The 21,206-nt window shown below is 41.6% G+C and overlaps 1 protein-coding gene across 1 annotated transcript in view; it reads right to left on the bottom strand.

The window, feature by feature from the left end:
• The window catches only part of LOC118490394, a 55,691-nt gene extending 49,382 nt beyond the window's left edge, over nucleotides 1-6,309 (bottom strand). Inside the window, exon 1 of the mRNA XM_035988007.1 lies at nucleotides 6,013-6,309. Coding sequence (XP_035843900.1) covers nucleotides 6,013-6,309 — 297 coding nt within the window. The remainder of the gene's footprint in view (nucleotides 1-6,012) is intronic.
• Nucleotides 6,310-21,206: the final 14,897 nt, after the last annotated feature.

The raw sequence follows: 21,206 nt of genomic DNA, 5'->3' as shown, positions 1-21,206 counted from the left end.
TCGATTGCACTTAGGGTGATTTCCCTTGTACCCACCTTGACCTTGATTCCCAGAAGACTGCTGACTGGGGCTCCTGTACTCGTCTGTCTTTCGCTACTGGGATTGAGCTGAAGCAGAACCCTTGCCCAAATTTCCATCTTATTTTCATTGGGAAATCAGAAGTAGTAGCGCTAATACGCTTGGGCAGCCTATTTTGCTCAACTGCCTGATCAGTGAGACGATGAGCCAACTTGACGATTTGTTGTATGGTACCAAGATTAGCTGAGGTTACATGGCTTTGAATCTCTGGTATAAGACCCTTGAGGTACAGCTCAATGCGCTTGATGGGAGGGTCCACCATAGTAAGGCACAAGATGGCTAGCTCATTTGACCTCTTCGTGTATGCCTCGATCTCAGACCCCGTCATCTTCAAATTGAAAAATTCCACCTCCAGCTTGTGGATGTCATCACGACTGCAGTACTCTTCTTTGATCAGTTCTTTGAAACCGTTCCATGGGGTGACATTAGCAACCGCCAACCCAAGCAGTTGAACCTGTGCTTTTCACCAGGTTAACGCAGCACCTTCCAGCGTTCCCGTAGCATATTTCACCCTACGATCTTCAGGGAATTCACACATCTCAAAAACAGACTCAAGCTTCTCGAACCAGTGAAGAAGACCTACAGCTCCTTCTGTGCCGCTGAAAGTACTAGGTCGGCAATCCATGAAGGTTTTGAACGTGCACACAGGAGGCTGAGCATGTTGACCTATGGTGCGAGAATAAAAGACAAGGTTAAGCACGAGGGTTGGTTTGCGAAGGTAAGATCTAAACGTCCTAGGATGGGTTGATACGGCAGGTTATACCTCCTGCAGGAACAGCTGCGAGTGCCTCAGCAACTCGTTCGTTGATCAAGGCCGTCAGCTGGGCTTGAGTTAGGTTGATATGTCCTCCGCGTCCGTTCATGATCTTCACAACGAAGCAATGTAGAAGAGAAAAGTGTCGCGAAAGTGTGTAAGTGTGGGACGACAGGAGAGAGTAAGCACACAAGGTTTAATTAGCAATTATCACGTTAACTAATGCACAGTGTAAACTATCTAACCGACAATATAACATAGATCATACCACCTATTGTGTCGAGTCTTGAACGTGGAGTGAAGCGTCGTTGTGGATCGTTGAGCACTGTACAGGTTATAGTCTGGTTTTACCAAAAAGCTTTTCCCCTTTTAAAACCAAGTTCACTATAACCATTTGGCTCTGATACCAATCTGTCACACCCCCAAAATCCACCATGCGGAGTATCACCGCTTGGAGGTGTGACATGACCAGGATCGAGCCACCAATCATATTGAACAATGTAATAAGTAAATAAAATCAACCACAATACAATTGGTGACCAAAGCTAGTTAACTAAGTTCGAATTAAACAGCAGAAGGATTAAAAGTAAAACCCAAAATATAAGTCCATAGTTCATAAGTTTAAAGTATAAAGCGTAAGTTTAATAAGTTCATAAGGATTTAAATATTAAACACGGAACATAACAGTCCGTATCCCACAACGACTCCTTCCTCGTGCAAGCTCCAAGCATTCAACGACCTGTAAGGCATGTAACAACGAGTCAACAACAAAGTTGAGTGAGTTCACGGTTGGTTGTTTAGTTTTAGTTGTTTCTGAAAACGTGGTTTGTCTTTCGTTGGCGTAATCGCCGTGGGGGTTACCCCGTAGTTGAAAGCATGATTAACCAGTTCATTCTTTATTACCCAAACCATATCCATGATCAGTGGGGGCTTCCCCATGTGAACCACTAGACTGTACCATATCGACTACTAACGCAAATAAGTTGTGCCCTACGCCAGTGTCTATCATCACTGACGGTTTGCCATAGTCCATTAGTACACGCCCGTCCGACTAGCACGGTGTGAGGTTTGTTAAACCTAATAGCGCTATTAACTAATGACCCGCTCGCCATTGGCCTCGGCGATTAAGTCGATATAAATTGAGGGACTTCATGATAGAGTTTTGTCTAGTAAGTTTTAAAGTTGTTGTCCTACCCAAGGAGGACGAACATACGTAGTTCTACCCAAGGAGAATACGCATGAATAATATTGGCATCCTACCCAAGGAGGATGGTCGTACATATCCTACCCAAGGAGGATATGTAGATCCCGTTTTAAATTCTTTAACCCATTCCCAACCTCCGGGAATCCCATGCCTTAGAAAGTGTGTGAACTCACCTTGGTTTGCTCGGTTAGATTAATTACTCAAGTAAATCAGGAAATCAAGCACGTCCTAATGAGGCACACACAACAATCAGTTTCTCATGCATAACACGTATCCTACGTACTGTTTATTTACTCATTACTTTTTACCACAAACCACATTATTTAAATGTCAAGACATAGTATCAAGTTATATTATTTTATCCTAATATAAAATAACTATCTCACAAATAAACAAGTATCCACACAAGTGTTCTAGTATAAGATATATATATATATATATATTCTAAATGTATATTTATCCAATTTTATTTACGAAAATCAACCTCCGGCACCTGGTATTTTGTAGTAAAAATCATGGCGAAGTTTATTTAGAAAAATAATGTTTAAAAAATATATTTGTAAACATTTGTTAGAAAAATATTTTCTAAGTATTGTATTTCTAGAAAAATTTCGCCAGAGTTTCCTCTGTAAATGGAGGTGTCCATGCTTTTAGCATATCATTTTCTTTTGTAAAAATCATTCAAACAATTTTATCAACCAACAATATATCATCATTATTCACTAATCTTGACAAAAGTGAGCCTAAACCACAAACTCGTGAACTTGAAAATTTTGTAAAAATATGTAGTAAATTACCAATATATTTAGTAGGTCTTGTTATCTTTAAAAATAAGTTTAGTTTCATGAAAACTTTATTTTTAAAGAACTTGGTGTTCCACAACTTCTTGTCAAGATTCACAAAAATATTTCTTTATGAAATTTCCTTATTACACAAGTGTTTACACACTTGTTTAGTTACTATAAATGTGCTTCTTTCATACAAGATCCGGGTTATGACTAAACTAGTATTTTTCACTTGGTTCTTCCGAAAAACCACTTGTAGATCTTTAGATCCACAAGTTTACAACTTCATTTTACAAGAAAAATTATGTTAATTCAAGTTCAAGACCTATGAATGGATGAACACATCATCTTTTAACTTTCTAACTTTTACATCCTACTAGTTCATGCTCTTAAACATGAACTAGTATGTCTAGATGATGATCCATCTTGTTTCTATTACATACAACATCAAACAATCACAACTACGCAAGATCTACAAGATTTACACACATAACTTCTCTTTATCCATCTTTTATTCCATATGTTCAAGACTTTAGTTTATGTTCATGGGTGTTCTTTAACATGTCAACACTTAATCATCTATTAACCACCAAAAACAAGAACAAGATGATGATTTAGAACACTTACTACTAGCACAAGGCTAGGGAAGGAACAAGGCGTAAAAGTGGTGGGTAAAAGAAAACTGGAGTGGTTCTTGAACTTCTGAGAGCACCGGGCTTGTTTATGGGACTCCTTGCACCTTTGTGTGTATGAGAAATGGTTGAACAAGGCTTGATGGTGGTGGTAGTATGGTGGTATGGTGGCGGCCGTGAGGTGGTGTAGAGGGAAGGAGAGAGTTGTTGGTGGTGAGTGTTTGGTGAAATGAAATGTCTAACTTGTGTGTTTATTTATAATCCAAGTATACTCTTTGTCCAACATACATCATGTCCCTTTATCCAACATCAATACTAATAAAATAATCAAAGAAAGACAAGGGGTGGGTCACCCCATCTAACCGTCAACATGGGGGGGTATGGGTTGGGTGGTGATGATACTAGTTACCATTTAGTTGGATTCTAAAGGTGTTTAGTTGGGTTATTAGTGTGTTAACTAATATAAAGGGTGTTAAGGTGTTTGGGGACCCGAACAGGCTCAGAAAAACAAAAACTATGTATTCGGCAATATTTTTATGTTCCGGGTAAAGTCCGGTTGTTCGCTTGACATTGTTTCGTTAAAGTGCTTAATTAATCCGTAAAGTGTCTTATATATATCTTTTTGTAACACTTTTAATTTCTAACACTTAGGAAAACACACAGGACTATTTAATGACTTTTCTGTATACTACTAGTGTGTTAACACGCACATGTAAGTATAACACAGATATTAGAAAGCAGTTAAATGATTCAGCACAGTCATCAATCACTTTAATTTTCATTAATAAGTTGTACGGAATACATGGAATTTTGAGGGTTGTCACATCTTTATTAAGTTTTATTTTTATTTATTTACAATCCTATTCGTCATGATTTATTAAAAACATTTCATAAGATAAATTACTTATTAGGGCATAACATGCCTCTTTTAAAATTCCATTTATATACAAGTTCACATACCTCACGGGGGATCACTCAACACTCGGCCGAAGGTGTATTTTTAGTGCATCACTCAAGAGCAGCATGGAACTTACTCCTACCATAAGCTTTCCAAGCAATCAATCCTCATCCTTTTTAACTATATACCTTTGTAAATTTCAAGAGGACTTTTTGGGTGAAGGGTTAGGCTTGGGCTAAAGGTGGGTGGTTGGGTTAGTGGTTAGTAAGAGGGCGAAAAGCGTAAAAAGTGTCGGTTTTTGAAAGACTTTTTATTTTTGACAATTTATTTTATTTTGATGAACCATTTCTTTCAAACAAAGTTATTTTTTTTTTTGATAAACTTGTTTGTTTATTTGGTTTCATCATCATCATCATTTTTTTTAAATCATAAGAATAACCGAGCTTTGTTACCAAAAGAAAGGGTAAAAATAAAAAAGGTTTAGGTGGGTAAAAAGGGTGATTGTTTTGGGTTAAGAAATGAAAAGGTTTAGGCTCAAAGGGGTTAACTAGGGGGATTTTGGGTAGGTGGTAAAAAAAAGAAAATAATGGTGTTGAAATAAAAAGGGTTAGTCCTAATGCCTCCATCATTCACTTACTCGGGTTTAATTTGGTAAGGACCGGGAATGCATTGTCGTGGCAAGTTCTAGAGTCGTAAGAACCAAGCGGCTATTCACACAAGAAACGAAAAATGAGCATTTAGTGTAAAGATATGTATTTGTATGCTCAATAAAGGCTCAAAACTCACTTTTGTGGGAATGGGTTTTTATGTGATCAAGTATATATAATCAAATTTTAACTACGCTTGTCATGCCGTTTCATAATTTTCTTATGTTGGTTCTTTTTATCACAACGCTATCGGTTGTAAATTTGTAAAAATAAGACCTTTTTAGAATTTAGAAATTCCCAACTTAAACTTAGACAAGTAAAAAAATGAAAATTTTTGAAAAAATTTGGGGTGATTAGCAGTTCCAATAGAGTTTTGTGTAAGGCTTGTTAATTAGGACTTGCAAGATTCAAAGTTTTAGCATCCCCCCCCACACTTGAATTACACATTGTCCTCAATGTGTCCCAAAAATAAGTTTTTAGGTTGATTGAATGTGTAAAAGGGTGTTAAAAGCAAAATTTTATGTTACTGGTACTCTGGACACGGCCACGTGGTGTCCGGGCACGACCCTGTGTTCAAGTGCCAGTAAGAGAAGTTTGTAAAAGGAAACAGAAACCTGGACACGGGGGCGTGTTCAGTGAACACGGCCCGTGTCCAGTTACCTGAACTGGGCGTTTTCTGCAGATCGTGCAGCACGGGGCCGTGTCGGGTGGACACGCGCCGTGCTGAACTTGCTGTAATGAAGAAATTTTTGTCGGATGGCCCTGTTTTCGTGCATGGGGTGTTGGTGCAAGTTTCCCTTGTTATCCTTCACCATCCCGAGTGTGTTTTATCCTGAAAATTAAAACTAAAAATTATTCTAAGCTAAACTAAGGATAGTTCCGCGGAATGCCTCCGTGGTGCGCCACGTTTATAAGGGTCCTTGGCTAGACCCAAAGCCTGGTCATATGTTACTCAAGCGGGATGCTTTGTATCCCATACCGTCGGAGAGCATCATCCAAGCTTGAGTCGATGACCTTCATGTAGTTGACCGGATCTTTGTCTTCCACTCTTTTTCCAACCCCAAACTTTGCTTCCTCTTCCCCAAAGTTCAATGTTAGTGTTCCGTCATTCATGTCTACTACTGCTTGTGCCGTGGCTAGAAATGGCCTCCCTAGGATGAGCGGGACTTCAGTGTCTTCTTCCATGTCTAGTATGACAAAGTTGGCCGGGAATACGAAATTCCCGACTTTGACCAATAGATTTTCAGCGACACCTTGGGGATATTTGACGGATCGATCGGCAAGTTGTATGCTTATCTTTGTAGGGCTCATTTTTCCTAGGCCGAGTCGTTTAAACATTGAAGCGGGCATGAGGTTTATGCTAGCCCCAAGATCGGCTAGTGCATTGCGAATGGGGGATTCCCCGATTGAGCAAGGAATTGTGAAGCTTCCAGGATCAATCTTCTTTTGCGGGAGTTTGTTGAGTAGTAAGGCGGAGCATTCTTTGCCTAAGTTAACTAATTGCAATGATTCAATTTTCCTTTTACGAGTGAGGAAGTCCCTCATAAATTTTGAATATTTAGGCATTTGGGTTAGGACTTCGATAAATTGAACATTAACATGCAATTGTTTTAATAATTCTTTGAACTTTGCGAATTGCTCATCGGTCTTTTGACGAATTAACCGACCGGGGTATGGAACCGGAAGAGCCTTGGTAGGCTCTTGAATTGGAGGAGAAGCCTTCTCTTGTTGGGGTGGTGTTGTGCTTCCCTCAGTTGGCGGTGGTGGAGCCTCTTCGGAACCCACAGTACGATTTCTCAATGTTATGAGATGGACTTGTGCTTTCGGGTTTGTTTCGGTAATACTTGGTAACGCGCCTTGTGGTCTCTCGGAGAAATTTTGAGCTAATTGATTTATTTGTTTTTCAATGTTTTGTATACTAGCTTGTTGATTTCTAAAATTCGATTCCAATTGTTGAAATCGATCCGAGTTTTTCTTTTCAGTATCGGAGATGAGGCGAGATACAGTATCTTCAAGCCTTTCTCGTCCACCTTGTTGTTGAGAGAAATTTTGTGACTCGTTTCTTGGTTGTTGAAAGTTTGTTCGTTGGTTTAGGTTTTGTTGGTTACTACTATCGCCGGGTTCTCTCCAACCAAGGTTTGGGTGGTTACGCCATCCTTGGTTGTAGGTACCCGTTGGAGGACCTGACGGCCTAGGTCTGTTATCAATGCAGTTTACCGACTCTGGTTGATCATCTGTTTCTTTCATACAACTCCAACTTTCATGTGGCTCACCACACCCTTCACAAGCCATAACCGAGATCGTTTTTGTCCTTTCTAACTTTTTGATTTTTGAAGAAAGGGCCTCGATTTGGGCTTGTAAAGAAGTGCTTTCATCAACCTTATGGGCGCCCGAGGCAATAGATTTATTGCCTCGGGGAGTGTGCCACTGAAAATTGGTTTGAGCAATTTCCTCAATTTGATTGTATATTTCATGTGGGCGGCGATTACCTAAAAGTCCCCGGAGCTAGATTCAAGTGTTTGTCTTGTGTGTGGCAACAACCCATTGTAGAAAGTGGATACTTGTTGCCATACCGCAAGACCGTGATGAGGACACTTTCGCAATAGCTCCTTGAACCTTTCCCAAGTTTCATATTGTAACACCCCCAAAATACCACCTGCGGAAACCCCCGCGAGGCGTGTTACACATCAGAGTCTGAGCCACCAATCACATTGAAACAATAGAAAATACTTAATAAAACATGTTATCAAACCAATAATGTCGAGTAGCGGAAGCATATAATAAATTGTTTTGTAATCGTTTCATAATAATTCAAAACCAAAGTGTCAACACTAGCAATCTCATAACTTCGATCCATGACAACTCCAGCACTCCCAGATAGCAAGTCCACGCTCCACAGTTAACGACCTACAAGCATGCAACAAGTGTGTCAGACTACGCTGGTGAGTTCAAGGTATTGCGTACGTGTGAAGTTACCGGGTATTAGTTAAGTCAACTCGTTGTATGTTTCTGATATCGTTGTTAATTCGTTTGTTGTACCGTATGCAGCGTCAATGATGGGAATGCCTAACTCCAATGCCCCACAGGCATTGGTAAAGTCAAGGTATCAAACAACCTTGACCAACTGTAGGAGGTCTTATATCCGCGTTACAAGTTGTCCCAGTAATTAGTTCACGCCCGTCCTTACGGCCCGGTGTGAGGGTGCCAAACCTAATAGCGCTATCAACTAATTACCCCATTGCCTTACAGGCAATCCGGTAAATGATTGTTTCTATGTTTCAGTTGTTTACCCCAAGTTTTCCTTCCGAATGTTTATCAGATGTCCCAAACCACCGGGACGCATGCTTGAGAAAATGCAATGAACTCACCTGGGGTTGCTCGGTATGATTCACACAGTTCAATTAAGTTAATAAGCAATCAACCACGTCCTACCAAAGTTATCATACCAATCAGATTCGCATTCAAGTATTGCACGTAAGTTTCACACGTATAATAACAGGCTGTGCAAGTACTCAACATGGTATTCCACGTAACCAATCACGTAAACAAGCATCACGTAAACAGACAGTGTCCAAGTGTTCAGCCCAATCTGTTGGGCTCGTATTTGTGCAGGCCCAACAACAGCATGTACGATTACATGGTCTCGAGTCGCAACAAGGAAAGGTCCCGAGTCGCAACCAGCGATCTCGAGTCGCAACCAAAGGCGGTTACGAGTCGCAATGGGACTCGCAACTGGGGTCTCGGCTTGTCATGGTCCGGTTACGAGTCGCAACAGGACTCGCAACCGTGGTTTCGGTTCATGCTGTTCGTGTCGGTGTGTGTGTTGGTTTCGACTCGCAACCGTGTGTGGTTTCGAGTCGCAATGGGAGATCCCGACTCGCAACCTCCTGTCGTAACCGGATGTGTAACTGATTTCCTGATTTACAGCTCATAATTTCCGTAACTGATTATGCACAAATTTGGAAATTCAATCATGATCAATTAACAGTTTTGTTTATCATCAAAACGGATCAAACAGCAGTTTCTAAACAGAATCATGTATGTTCATATTATCATCATCAAGAACAGTGGATCGGATCATGTGACAATCGATTTCATAAACTATCAAGCAACCTAAATCATGTTCCCAAATCATAACATCACAACCGGTTAACAAACATCATATCCGATTAGATACAAACATGGCCGATTCATGAACATTAACAGTTAACATCATAATCAAACATATTATCATGCAACAATACTCACAAGAACTTTCATATAACAACCAATTCCTCAACAATATTCAAACCATCAATAAACATAACAATCACTAACCGAATTAAAGAAGAGACAAGAATGATCCTCGGTTGTAGGGTGTGGGTGTGTCGCCGGGTTCCAAGTAGCCGAGAGGGAGAGAGAGTTCTTTAGGGTTTGTGTGTGTTTGTGAGATAATTGTAACAAATGAGAGAACTTCCTCCACTAGTGAGTGTTTACACGGTTTAAGAGAGTGGGCCGTCCCCTCATCGGGCCGCCCTAACGGTCTCGAGTCCATCAATCATGGACCGAATGAGTTGTGTAGGCAAATGGGTCGTGTATTCGGGTTATGTAACATATAACATATATCACGATTTCACATAAAACACATATATCATGTTATTCACTAATGTTCACACAATCACGTAATGTTACACAAAACAGGTTCGAAATACGAGTTGTCACAGTATCCCCAACTAAAAGGAAATTTCGTCCCGAAATTTGGTACGCACTCACTAACGTAAGCTATACAGGTTAAAGCTAGGTAGGTTACATCGTTTGCTGGTTTTCCTGGGGTGTCACATCCTCCCCAACTTGAATGGGAATTTCGTCCCGAAATTCGCTAGTTGCCTCAACTCTAGGTTCACTAGGTTCTGCCTGATCTGTGGGAAACAAATGTGGATACTTAAGTTTCATCTGGTCCTCGCGTTCCCACGTGAACTCTGGACCCCGTCTCGAGTTCCAACGAACTCTGACAATCGGTATGCGGCTGTGCTTACGAACTTTGACTTCCCGATCCATGATTTCAATTGGTTCTTCGACAAACTGCAATTTGTCGTCTATCTTTAGTTCTTGGAATGGTACTACTAGTGTTTCGTCAACCAAACACTTCTTTAGCTGTGATACATGAAATACATCATGGACATTACCCAACTCAGCAGGTAATTCCAACCTGTAGGCCACCTTTCCAATCCGTTCTAAAATTTTGAAGGGTCCTACATAACGAGGGTTTAGTTTGCCGCGTTTCCCAAAACGCACCACACCCTTCCAGGGTGAAACCTTTAACATAACGCGGTCATTAACTTCGAATTCCAACGGCTTACTACGCTTGTCAGCGTAGCTTTTCTGACGATCGCGAGCTGCGGCCATACGATTTCTGATCTGCACAATGCTTTCTGATGCTTCAAGGACAAACTCAGGTCCTGTGATCTGACTATCTCCCACCTCATGCCAACAGAGAGGTGAACGGCATTTCCGTCCGTACAGTGCTTCGAACGGAGCTGCCTTAATACTTGAATGGTAGCTGTTGTTGTAGGAGAATTCTATCAACGGTAGGTGTTTCTCCCATCCTTTTCCAAAGTCGAGTACGCATGCTCGAAGCATATCTTCAAGTGTTTGGATGGTGCGCTCGCTTTGACCATCCGTCTGCGGGTGATAAGCGGTACTCATGTCAAGTTGGGAACCAAACGATTTATGCATAGACTGCCATAACTCTGAAGTGAAACGCGGATCACGGTCTGAAATGATAGAAGTTGGCACTCCATGCCTAGCAACCACTTCCTTGAGATACACTGCTGCCAGCTGAGAAAACTTGTCCGTTTCCTTGATTGCTAGGAAGTGTGCTGATTTCGTGAGGCGATCAACAATCACCCAAATAGTGTCATTCCCAGCCTGAGTTCTTGGTAGTCCTGTCACGAAATCCATAGCGATCTGTTCCCACTTCCATGTGGGTATCTCTGGTTGCTGCAGTAGACCTGAGGGCTTTTGATGTTCTGCTTTGACTTTAGCACAAGTCAAACATTTGCTGACGTAGGTTGCTATATGAGCCTTCATGCTGGGCCACCAGTAAGTAGTTTTCAGGTCGTGGTACATCTTATCTGATCCAGGATGTACGGAGTAACGTGACTTATGTGCCTCTTCCATTACAAGTTCCCGTAAGTTGCCAAAGAGCGGGACCCAAATGCGTCCAGTTACGTAGTAAGCGCCGTCTCCCTTTTGTTCTAGTCGTTGTCTCGAGCCACGTAAAGCTTCAGCTCGAACATTCTCTGGTTTCAACGCTTCTAACTGAGCGTCTCGTATCTGGGAAGGGAGATTGGACTGAATCGTGAGTTGCAATGCTCGCACACGCCTAGGTGCGTTATCCTTCCTGCTGAGGGCGTCGGCTACAACGTTCGCCTTGCCCGGGTGATACTTGATGGCACATTCATAATCGTTCAATAACTCCACCCATCGTCGTTGTCGCATATTCAACTCTTTCTGGTCGAAGATGTGCTGGAGACTCCTATGGTCGGTGTAGATGGTGCATTTGGTACCGTACAGATAGTGTCTCCAAATCTTCAACGCAAACACCACCGCTCCTAGCTCCAAGTCGTGTGTCGTGTAGTTCTTCTCGTGCACCTTCAGTTGTCGAGAAGCATAAGCGATCACCTTCTCGCGTTGCATCAACACGCAACCGAGACCCTGAATTGACGCGTCACAATAAACCACAAAATCTTCGGTGCCCTCTGGCAAAGACAAGATCGGTGCACTGCAAAGTTTCTGTTTTAACATCTGAAAGGCCTCTTCCTGCTTCGTTCCCCACGAGTACGCCGTGTGCTTCTGTGTCAGTGAGGTGAGAGGTTGCATGATTTTCGAGAAGTCTTTAATAAACCTTCGATAGTATCCGGCGAGACCAAGAAATTGACGTACCTCAGACGGAGTCTTTGGTGCCGCCCAATTCTTAACTGCATCCACCTTCGCAGGGTCCACATGTATCCCTTTCTCGTTAACAACGTGCCCAAGGAAATGCACTTCCCGAATCCAAAAGTCGCACTTAGAAAACTTTGCATACAGTTGTTCCCTCCTCAAGAGTTCCAAGATGAGACGTAGGTGACGCTCGTGATCTTCCTTGTTCTTGGAGTAGACCAAGATGTCGTCGATAAACACTATAACAAACTCGTCGAGATATGGCTTGCACACGCGGTTCATAAGATCCATGAAAACTGCTGGTGCATTGGTCAATCCAAACGGCATGACCAAAAACTCATAGTGCCCGTAGCGCGTTCGAAAGGCTGTCTTGGGAACATCCTCTTCCCTAACCCTTACCTGGTGATAACCCGACCTTAAGTCGATCTTTGAGTAGAAGCTCGACCCTTGCAACTGGTCGAACAAGTCGTCGATACGTGGTAACGGATAGCGGTTCTTAGTGGTCACCTTGTTGAGCTCTCGGTAGTCGATACACATACGGAATGACCCGTCTTTCTTCTTTACGAACAAAACTGGGGCTCCCCAAGGCGAAGAACTGGGTCGAATAAAGCCCCTGTCCAACAACTCCTGCAGTTGATTAGACAGTTCCTGTAACTCTCCTGGTGCTAACCGGTAAGGAGCTCGAGCAATTGGAGCTGCTCCCGGTGCAAGATCAATCTGAAATTCTACCTGACGGTGAGGAGGTAACCCTGGTAGCTCCTCTGGGAATACATCAGCGAACTCTCGCACCACTGGTAGATCCTCAATCTTACTCTCTTCAGACTGAGCGTTGGTAACTAACGCTAACAGTGCAGGATACCCCTTTTGTAGATACTGTTGTGCACGCATGGCCGTGATAATCCCAACCATCGTCCCACTACGATGTCCTTGAACTAACAGTGACTCTCCATCAGGGAGAGGAATACGCAAAATCTTCTCCTTACATAGAATTTCTGCCTGGTGCTTAGACAACCAATCCATGCCTACCACTATGTCAAAACTACCGAGCGTAACGGGAAGGAGGTCAATATCAAACACCTGACCCACGAGATCTAGTTTGCACCCAAAAAGGACGTTCGAGGCTTCTATCGTCTTACCATCTGCTAGTTCTACTACTTGTTTAACCTCTAAGGGTGTTGGGGTTATCCCTAATCGTTGACTAAACTCTAGGGACACGTAACTCCAATCGGCACCCGAATCAAATAATACAGAAGCAATACGATCGTTAACAGGAAACGTACCAGTTACAACGTTGCCGTCATTCCTGGCATCCCCTGCTCCAAGCTGAAACACTCTGCCCCGAGCACCATTACCCCCGTTGTTGCCGTTATTGTTGTTGTTTCCAACATTGTTGTTATTCGGGCGGTTGTTGTTGTCGTTGGCGTTCTGGTTTAACTGAGGGCAATCCCGTTTAAAGTGGCCCTCATCCCCACATTGAAAGCACCCCTTCCTGAAACCCTGGTTCTGCTGGGGTGGTTGTCCCTGTTGTCTTTGATTCTGCTGGTTCTGTTGCTGCTGGTGCCTGGGCTGTGAAGCCCTGCAATCCTTGGCCTCATGGCCCACTTTACCGCACCTGCGACACGTGCGACTACATGGCCCGAAATGATGGTAGCCACACTTATTACACTGTGGTTTCTTTCCTGCATACGAGCCCTGACTTTGACCACTTCCCTGGCCTTGATTGACAGACGACGACTGGCTGATGTTGCGGTTGCTGTTGTCTGGCCTTTTCTGATTTTGGCCAGCACTGGATGCCTTGTCATAATCACTCCACTTCCGCTTGTTATCATTAGCAGACGCAGTGGCAGTGGGTGTAGCAGCAGCAGTGGCTGAAATGCGCGGAGGTAACGATCCGCTCTCCACCTCTTGATCCACAATCTTGTGAGTCAGACGAACGATCTGTGTCAAATCATTGAGATGGGCTGCAGTGACCAAGCTCTTCACACGCGGAGGTAACCCTCTGATGAATAACTCAATTCTCCTAGGCATAGGCCGGGACAAGTTTGGGCACATGTCGGCCAGTTCGTATTGTCGCTTCACATACGCTTCAACTTCCGACCCAACCATCTTCAGGTTGTAGTACTCGTTTTCCAGTTTCTCGATTTCATCCCGAGGACAGTACTCCTCCCTGATCAGTTCTTTAAAATCTTCCCAAGTTGTGGCATTTGCTGCCTCAATGCCCAACAACTGCACTTGGGCGTTCCACCATGTTAGGGCACCATCAGCCAAGGTACCCGCAGCATATTTCACCCTGTCCCCGGCGGGACAGTTACAGATAGCAAACACGGATTCTGCTTTTTCGAACCATCTTAGGAGTCCCACAGCCCCTTCAGTCCCGGTGAAGGTCTGTGGCTTGCAGTCCATAAACATTTTGAAGGTACACACAGGCTGGTTAGGTTGGGGTTGCGCTTGTTGACCTAAATAACGGGAGGAAACACATTATAGGAATGAAAAGACGTGTATGTGGTATAAGAATAAGGAGTACTTGGTACATTCCGTACCAGCTTGATAGGCTGCTAGAGCCTCAGCCACGCGGGTATTGATTAGGTCAGTCAACTCAGCCTGAGTCATGTTGATGTTGCCACGTCCGTGTCCTCGTCCACTCATGTTTCTATAGTTGGGAATAAACCGGTTTAGAAATCGAAACGAGATGGAAGTCAGGTGTCATACAGATATCTATATACTACCAAGTTTGCACATAGTAAGGCAGAACCCTTCTCACGCTCGATAAGCCTCACTGGGACTTGCATGCACCTCGCGTTATTATTAAGTGTGCACCCATAATAATAAGGCAATTTGCATGTTCATCTCAGAGCCTCTTAGCTTGCGCTCGAAGTTTCCCCCGTTCAAATAACACAACAGCTGATATCATAGTTCTATGGTTCACATGAGTCGAAGAGTAGTGTCACACTATCAAGTCACTATGGTGTTTAATGTTTCAGTTCATATACGTTGTGGGTGTGTGACTGCTAAGCAAGTAATGTATAAAGTGAGAGAGAAGCGAACCTTGCAATCTGGTGCTGAGTGTCATGATCGATTGTCGAAGTTGTTCGGTTATAGTCTGGTTTTACAAAACGTTTTAAAACCTAGTTCACTATAACCAGTGGCTCTGATACCAAACTGTAACACCCCCAAAATACCACCTGCGGAAACCCCCGCGAGGCGTGTTACACATCAGAGTCTGAGCCACCAATCACATTGAAACAATAGAAAATACTTAATAAAACATGTTATCAAACCAATAATGTCGAGTAGCGGAAGCATATAATAAATTGTTTTGTAATCGTTTCATAATAATTCAAAACCAAAGTGTCAATACTAGCAATCTCATAACTTCGATCCATGACAACTCCAGCACTCCCAGATAGCAAGTCCACGCTCCACAGTTAACGACCTACAAGCATGCAACAAGTGTGTCAGACTACGCTGGTGAGTTCAAGGTATTGCGTACGTGTGAAGTTACCGGGTATTAGTTAAGTCAACTCGTTGTATGTTTCTGATATCGTTGTTAATTCGTTTGTTGTACCGTATGCAGCGTCAATGATGGGAATGCCTAACTCCAATGCCCCACAGGCATTGGTAAAGTCAAGGTATCAAACAACCTTGACCAACTGTAGGAGGTCTTATATCCGCGTTACAAGTTGTCCCAGTAATTAGTTCACGCCCGTCCTTACGGCCCGGTGTGAGGGTGCCAAACCTAATAGCGCTATCAACTAATTACCCCATTGCCTTACAGGCAATCCGGTAAATGATTGTTTCTATGTTTCAGTTGTTTACCCCAAGTTTTCCTTCCGAATGTTTATCAGATGTCCCAAACCACCGGGACGCATGCTTGAGAAAATGCAATGAACTCACCTGGGGTTGCTCGGTATGATTCACACAGTTCAATTAAGTTAATAAGCAATCAACCACGTCCTACCAAAGTTATCATACCAATCAGATTCGCATTCAAGTATTGCACGTAAGTTTCACACGTATAATAACAGGCTGTGCAAGTACTCAACATGGTATTCCACGTAACCAATCACGTAAACAAGCATCACGTAAACAGACAGTGTCCAAGTGTTCAGCCCAATCTGTTGGGCTCGTATTTGTGCAGGCCCAACAACAGCATGTACGATTACATGGTCTCGAGTCGCAACAAGGAAAGGTCCCGAGTCGCAACCAGCGATCTCGAGTCGCAACCAAAGGCGGTTACGAGTCGCAATGGGACTCGCAACTGGGGTCTCGGCTTGTCATGGTCCGGTTACGAGTCGCAACAGGACTCGCAACCGTGGTTTCGGTTCATGCTGTTCGTGTCGGTGTGTGTGTTGGTTTCGACTCGCAACCGTGTGTGGTTTCGAGTCGCAATGGGAGATCCCGACTCGCAACCTCCTGTCGTAACCGGATGTGTAACTGATTTCCTGATTTACAGCTCATAATTTCCGTAACTGATTATGCACAAATTTGGAAATTCAATCATGATCAATTAACAGTTTTGTTTATCATCAAAACGGATCAAACAGCAGTTTCTAAACAGAATCATGTATGTTCATATTATCATCATCAAGAACAGTGGATCGGATCATGTGACAATCGATTTCATAAACTATCAAGCAACCTAAATCATGTTCCCAAATCATAACATCACAACCGGTTAACAAACATCATATCCGATTAGATACAAACATGGCCGATTCATGAACATTAACAGTTAACATCATAATCAAACATATTATCATGCAACAATACTCACAAGAACTTTCATATAACAACCAATTCCTCAACAATATTCAAACCATCAATAAACATAACAATCACTAACCGAATTAAAGAAGAGACAAGAATGATCCTCGGTTGTAGGGTGTGGGTGTGTCGCCGGGTTCCAAGTAGCCGAGAGGGAGAGAGAGTTCTTTAGGGTTTGTGTGTGTTTGTGAGATAATTGTAACAAATGAGAGAACTTCCTCCACTAGTGAGTGTTTACACGGTTTAAGAGAGTGGGCCGTCCCCTCATCGGGCCGCCCTAACGGTCTCGAGTCCATCAATCATGGACCGAATGAGTTGTGTAGGCAAATGGGTCGTGTATTCGGGTTATGTAACATATAACATATATCACGATTTCACATAAAACACATATATCATGTTATTCACTAATGTTCACACAATCACGTAATGTTACACAAAACAGGTTCGAAATACGAGTTGTCACACATATAAGGCTTCCCCATCCTCTTATGAATATGTATTAATTTCAATCATTAATTTAGCCGTTTTAGCGGGAGGGAAATACTTATATAGAAACTTTTGGGCTAGTTCATCCCAGGTGTTTACCGAGCCAACTGGGAGGGCATTGAGCCAAGCCTTTGCTCGGTCCTTTAGTGAAAATGGAAACATCCGAAGGCGGATGGCGTCATTTGATGCTCCATTGATCCGGAAGGTATCCCATATTTCTAAGAAATTAGTAATATGTAGATGGGGATCCTCGTCCGCAAGCCCATGGAAGGTTGCGGAGTTTTGAAGCATTTGTATCAAATGTGGCCGAAGTTCAAAGTTGTTAGCATCGACATTCGGTGCATTGATAGTGGCGTCGAGATTACCCACGGTGGGTCGTAGGTAATCCATGAGGGTACGTTGGTCCGCCATTGGAAGTGGGTCCCCTGAAACTTTCTCTTGGTTTTTAGCTTTAAGTCTTTTCTGAGAAAGCGTTCGGGTTCTTCTAGAGGTTCTTTTATGTCTCTACTAGAACTGGAGCTCATACACTACGTAGAAAGTTCAGATGTGGTGCCTGGGTTCCAAGTCCTGCAATAAAAACAGAAAAGAATGTTGGTCAGAAAGTCCACCACGGCCCCGTACTCAGGGAGCACGGCCCGTGGTCGGAGATACAGTGATTGTTTTCCGGATCCCTGTTACTGGGGAGTTGGACACGGCCCCGTGTTGCACCGACACGGCCCCGTGCTCAGCTCTCTGTAACTCGGAAAATAAAAACTGCCAGTGACAATGCTGGGCACGGCCCGTGTCCGACCAGGCACGGCCCGTGCTGAGCTCTGCAGAAGCTGAAAAACTTAAGAAAATTCTAAAAAATAAAAATAAAATAAAAAAATTGATTAGGCCGCTGATTCCTAACTTTCTTAAAATCCTTGTGTCCCCGGCAACGGCGCCAAAAACTTGATGTGTGTGAAGTGTTATATATATTAGGTGTATCTTTTAAGCTCTTTTACACTTTTTAGCTAAGTTTTAAATTTATAAAACATGATATTTACTAACACTAAACACACATATGGGCAAGTGCACCCATCGTGGACGTAGTATAGTGTTGGTAAGATACCGAGGTCGTCCAAGGACACAAGAGCTTTTAGTACCGGTTTATCCTCAACGTCTAATCAAATCAAAAAGTTAGAAAAAGGTTTTTAAACTAGAAAAATAAAACTAACTAAAATGCTGAAAAGTAAAATAAAAGTAAAAATAGATAGACAAGATGAATCACTTGGATCCGACTCGTGTGTAGTGTAACCTTTTATTATTTTCGCACTTTTGCACTTGTTTAAGAGATTATCTTAGTTATTTTAGTAGGCCCCTCTTTTGAAGGTGACGTTACCCTCAACCCAGTAGTTTGAGTCATCAAGGATACTGTTGGGATTGAACCCTATCACAGGAACAGATAATATAAAGCCAAAACCTGATCACAAAAATGGATTCACAATAAGCAGAAGTTTACTCTAAACTCTCCCCTTGACAGTGGTTATCTAACAGCTGATGGATCTTAAGTGCTGCTCAACTACAACAACTGATAAACCAAACTCTGATGATTATCCAACGACTGCTGAAGACAAACACTGATGCTCTATCTACTGCTGTTTCCTAAGTACTGCTGAAGACTCAAGCACTGCTCTCTCAAAGACTGATCACCTTTGAAGAATGCACTGAAGATTCAACATCTGTGCTCAGGCTACAACAGTGGAACGTGAAGCAGTAGTTGTCCTAAGTTTTGTTTTTTTTTTTTTACTAATTATCAGATATTACATGTTAGTAGTTTGTATAGAACAGTGTTTATAGTTTGTTAGATCGTTAGATGTCACTATCATGGTGACGTCAGCTGAAGCTCATCAGTAGTTTGGTTTGCCTATAAATATGACAGTATTCTTTACTGTTATACTTGATCGTTTTGAGTGAGTTCTTCTCCTCAATTCAATCCTTTCATCTTGTGCAACCAGCTCTGGTGTATCAGGCTGAGGGGGAGTTTAGATTGTAAGCTGCATTGTAATCTTTTGCTTTTATGTAAATCTTTTGACTCAATGAAAAGCAATTTTTTATCAATCTATACTTTCCTTTGATTGTGTTTACAAAGTTTGCTACTCATTTCTGCTGCACTTATATCATTTCATATGTTCTGATTAATCGTTTTGTGCAAACAAACACAATCATGACGGCCCCAGATCCTAACAATTGGTATCAGAGCTTGGACAGTCAAATTCGATCTAACAATCAATTTGACATAACAGTTCAGCTCAAAAGTTATTGATACTGAAGGATTGGTTGTATTCAGTTGAAAAACAGAGTAACGAATGAATCATGGTCAAAATGGTTATTCAAAAACTCTGTAAATCAACCAAGATGTCATATGACACACAAATCTCACACAACAAGTGTTTTCATGCATATGTCACTCATAGTTTTCAGATCTGCAAAATATCTGATAGAATTTTGGGTTTGTTTGATGTTTTCAAAATTGATTTCAATTGTTGTTTCGATATTTGTGATGTTTTCAATAAACACTAAAGTATGTACCTCAGTTCAGCAGAACTTGTGTTCATTTAAAACACTAGTATACTGCAGACATAGAAAATAGGGAAATAAAACTTTAGTCAAAATCTCTCATGTGCTCAAAGGCAGGTTGAGTACCTTCAAAAGGACCAAATCAACTTTGTCCAAAACACATTGAGAAAATAAGGTGTCAAAACAGTCCTAATCATAAGTGATGTGAGATCTGTAATAAAATATGGTCAAAAATGTTCAGATCTCTCAAAACATTGCTTCAAAATGATTATGGACATAGTATGTTCAAAATATAATCTCCTAGTGAGTATTTCTGAACATATGAATAAAAAGGGTAAAAAGGGAAAAGAAAAATGAACAAATCTCAAAGTGTGGCTATCTCAAAACTTTTGAAATCAAAAGAAAAGAGTATAATCATAAAACACTCTTGAGGTTAAAGTTAGGTCATCAGTGGTCATTATGCAACTATGTGCATTCATCAATACAGAAATTGTTCTGGTAACAATGGCATCTCCAGTGATTGTGCTTAAAAGGAATTTATAATCAATTGACAAGAAAATGACCAAAACAATGGTCAAAATAACTTGAGAATAATATGATCATGGATTTTCTAGAAAATTGTCGGATCCTTTTGATTATTTTCAAAACTTCCTTTGATTTTTGTTAAGGTGTTTTCCTCTAAAATAAAAACCAGATATATTTTATTTTTTTAAAATATATTATGATCTTTTACTCATTTTTATAGTAAAAGTTCATCTCTGGTCTGGATGTAATTACCTTATTTTTGTGTGTAATTACTATCCCTAAAACTGGTCAAAAGGAAATGACACACATATCAAGGTCATGTTAAGCTCAGGTTTGGTAGTAATATATTAAAATTGATTGAAAATTAATTCTAAACTACAGAGACACTCATGTTCTAGTTCAAGTAATTAGAAGCAAAATGAGTTGTTTAGTAGTAAAAAGGACTCATCATCTGGGATGCTAAACCACTGTCTGAAATAATAGAGAGATGGCGAAACCTTGAACAAAATTTCTGAAGATAACTGCTGACAATTTAATCTTGATATTATACATCTAAAATGTGTATTGTTAAGAATAGCATTTCTGGTACTAAACAGATGATAGACAAGAGATTGTGCTTTTACAAGAACAAATCATTTTCTACATCTGAACAAACAGGTGCTAAAAGTATTTGTCAAAAGTCAAAACACTGCTGCACAAACACTGCTGTTGTGCCTTAGCATCTGCTCTCTAAAGTCTGTCCACTGCTAAAGTGTCAACCTCTGTTCTTCAAAAACACTGATGTTTAAAATCATTGTTTTATCCACTGTTTCATTTTTTTACCGTTGTAACTACTGATGCGTGATCCATCAGTAGTTGTTAAAACAACTGTCTTCCATCATTTTCCATTCCATCAGATGTTTGACACGTGGTCAGTTTTTAGCCTTCAGATCAAAATAACCGCTGCCACATCAGCAATCACTTTTTCCCTA

Source organism: Helianthus annuus, chromosome 3 (assembly GCF_002127325.2).
Source record: "Helianthus annuus cultivar XRQ/B chromosome 3, HanXRQr2.0-SUNRISE, whole genome shotgun sequence".
Lineage (NCBI taxonomy): Eukaryota > Viridiplantae > Streptophyta > Magnoliopsida > Asterales > Asteraceae > Helianthus > Helianthus annuus.
This window is presented reverse-complemented; position numbering and strand designations above follow the sequence as displayed.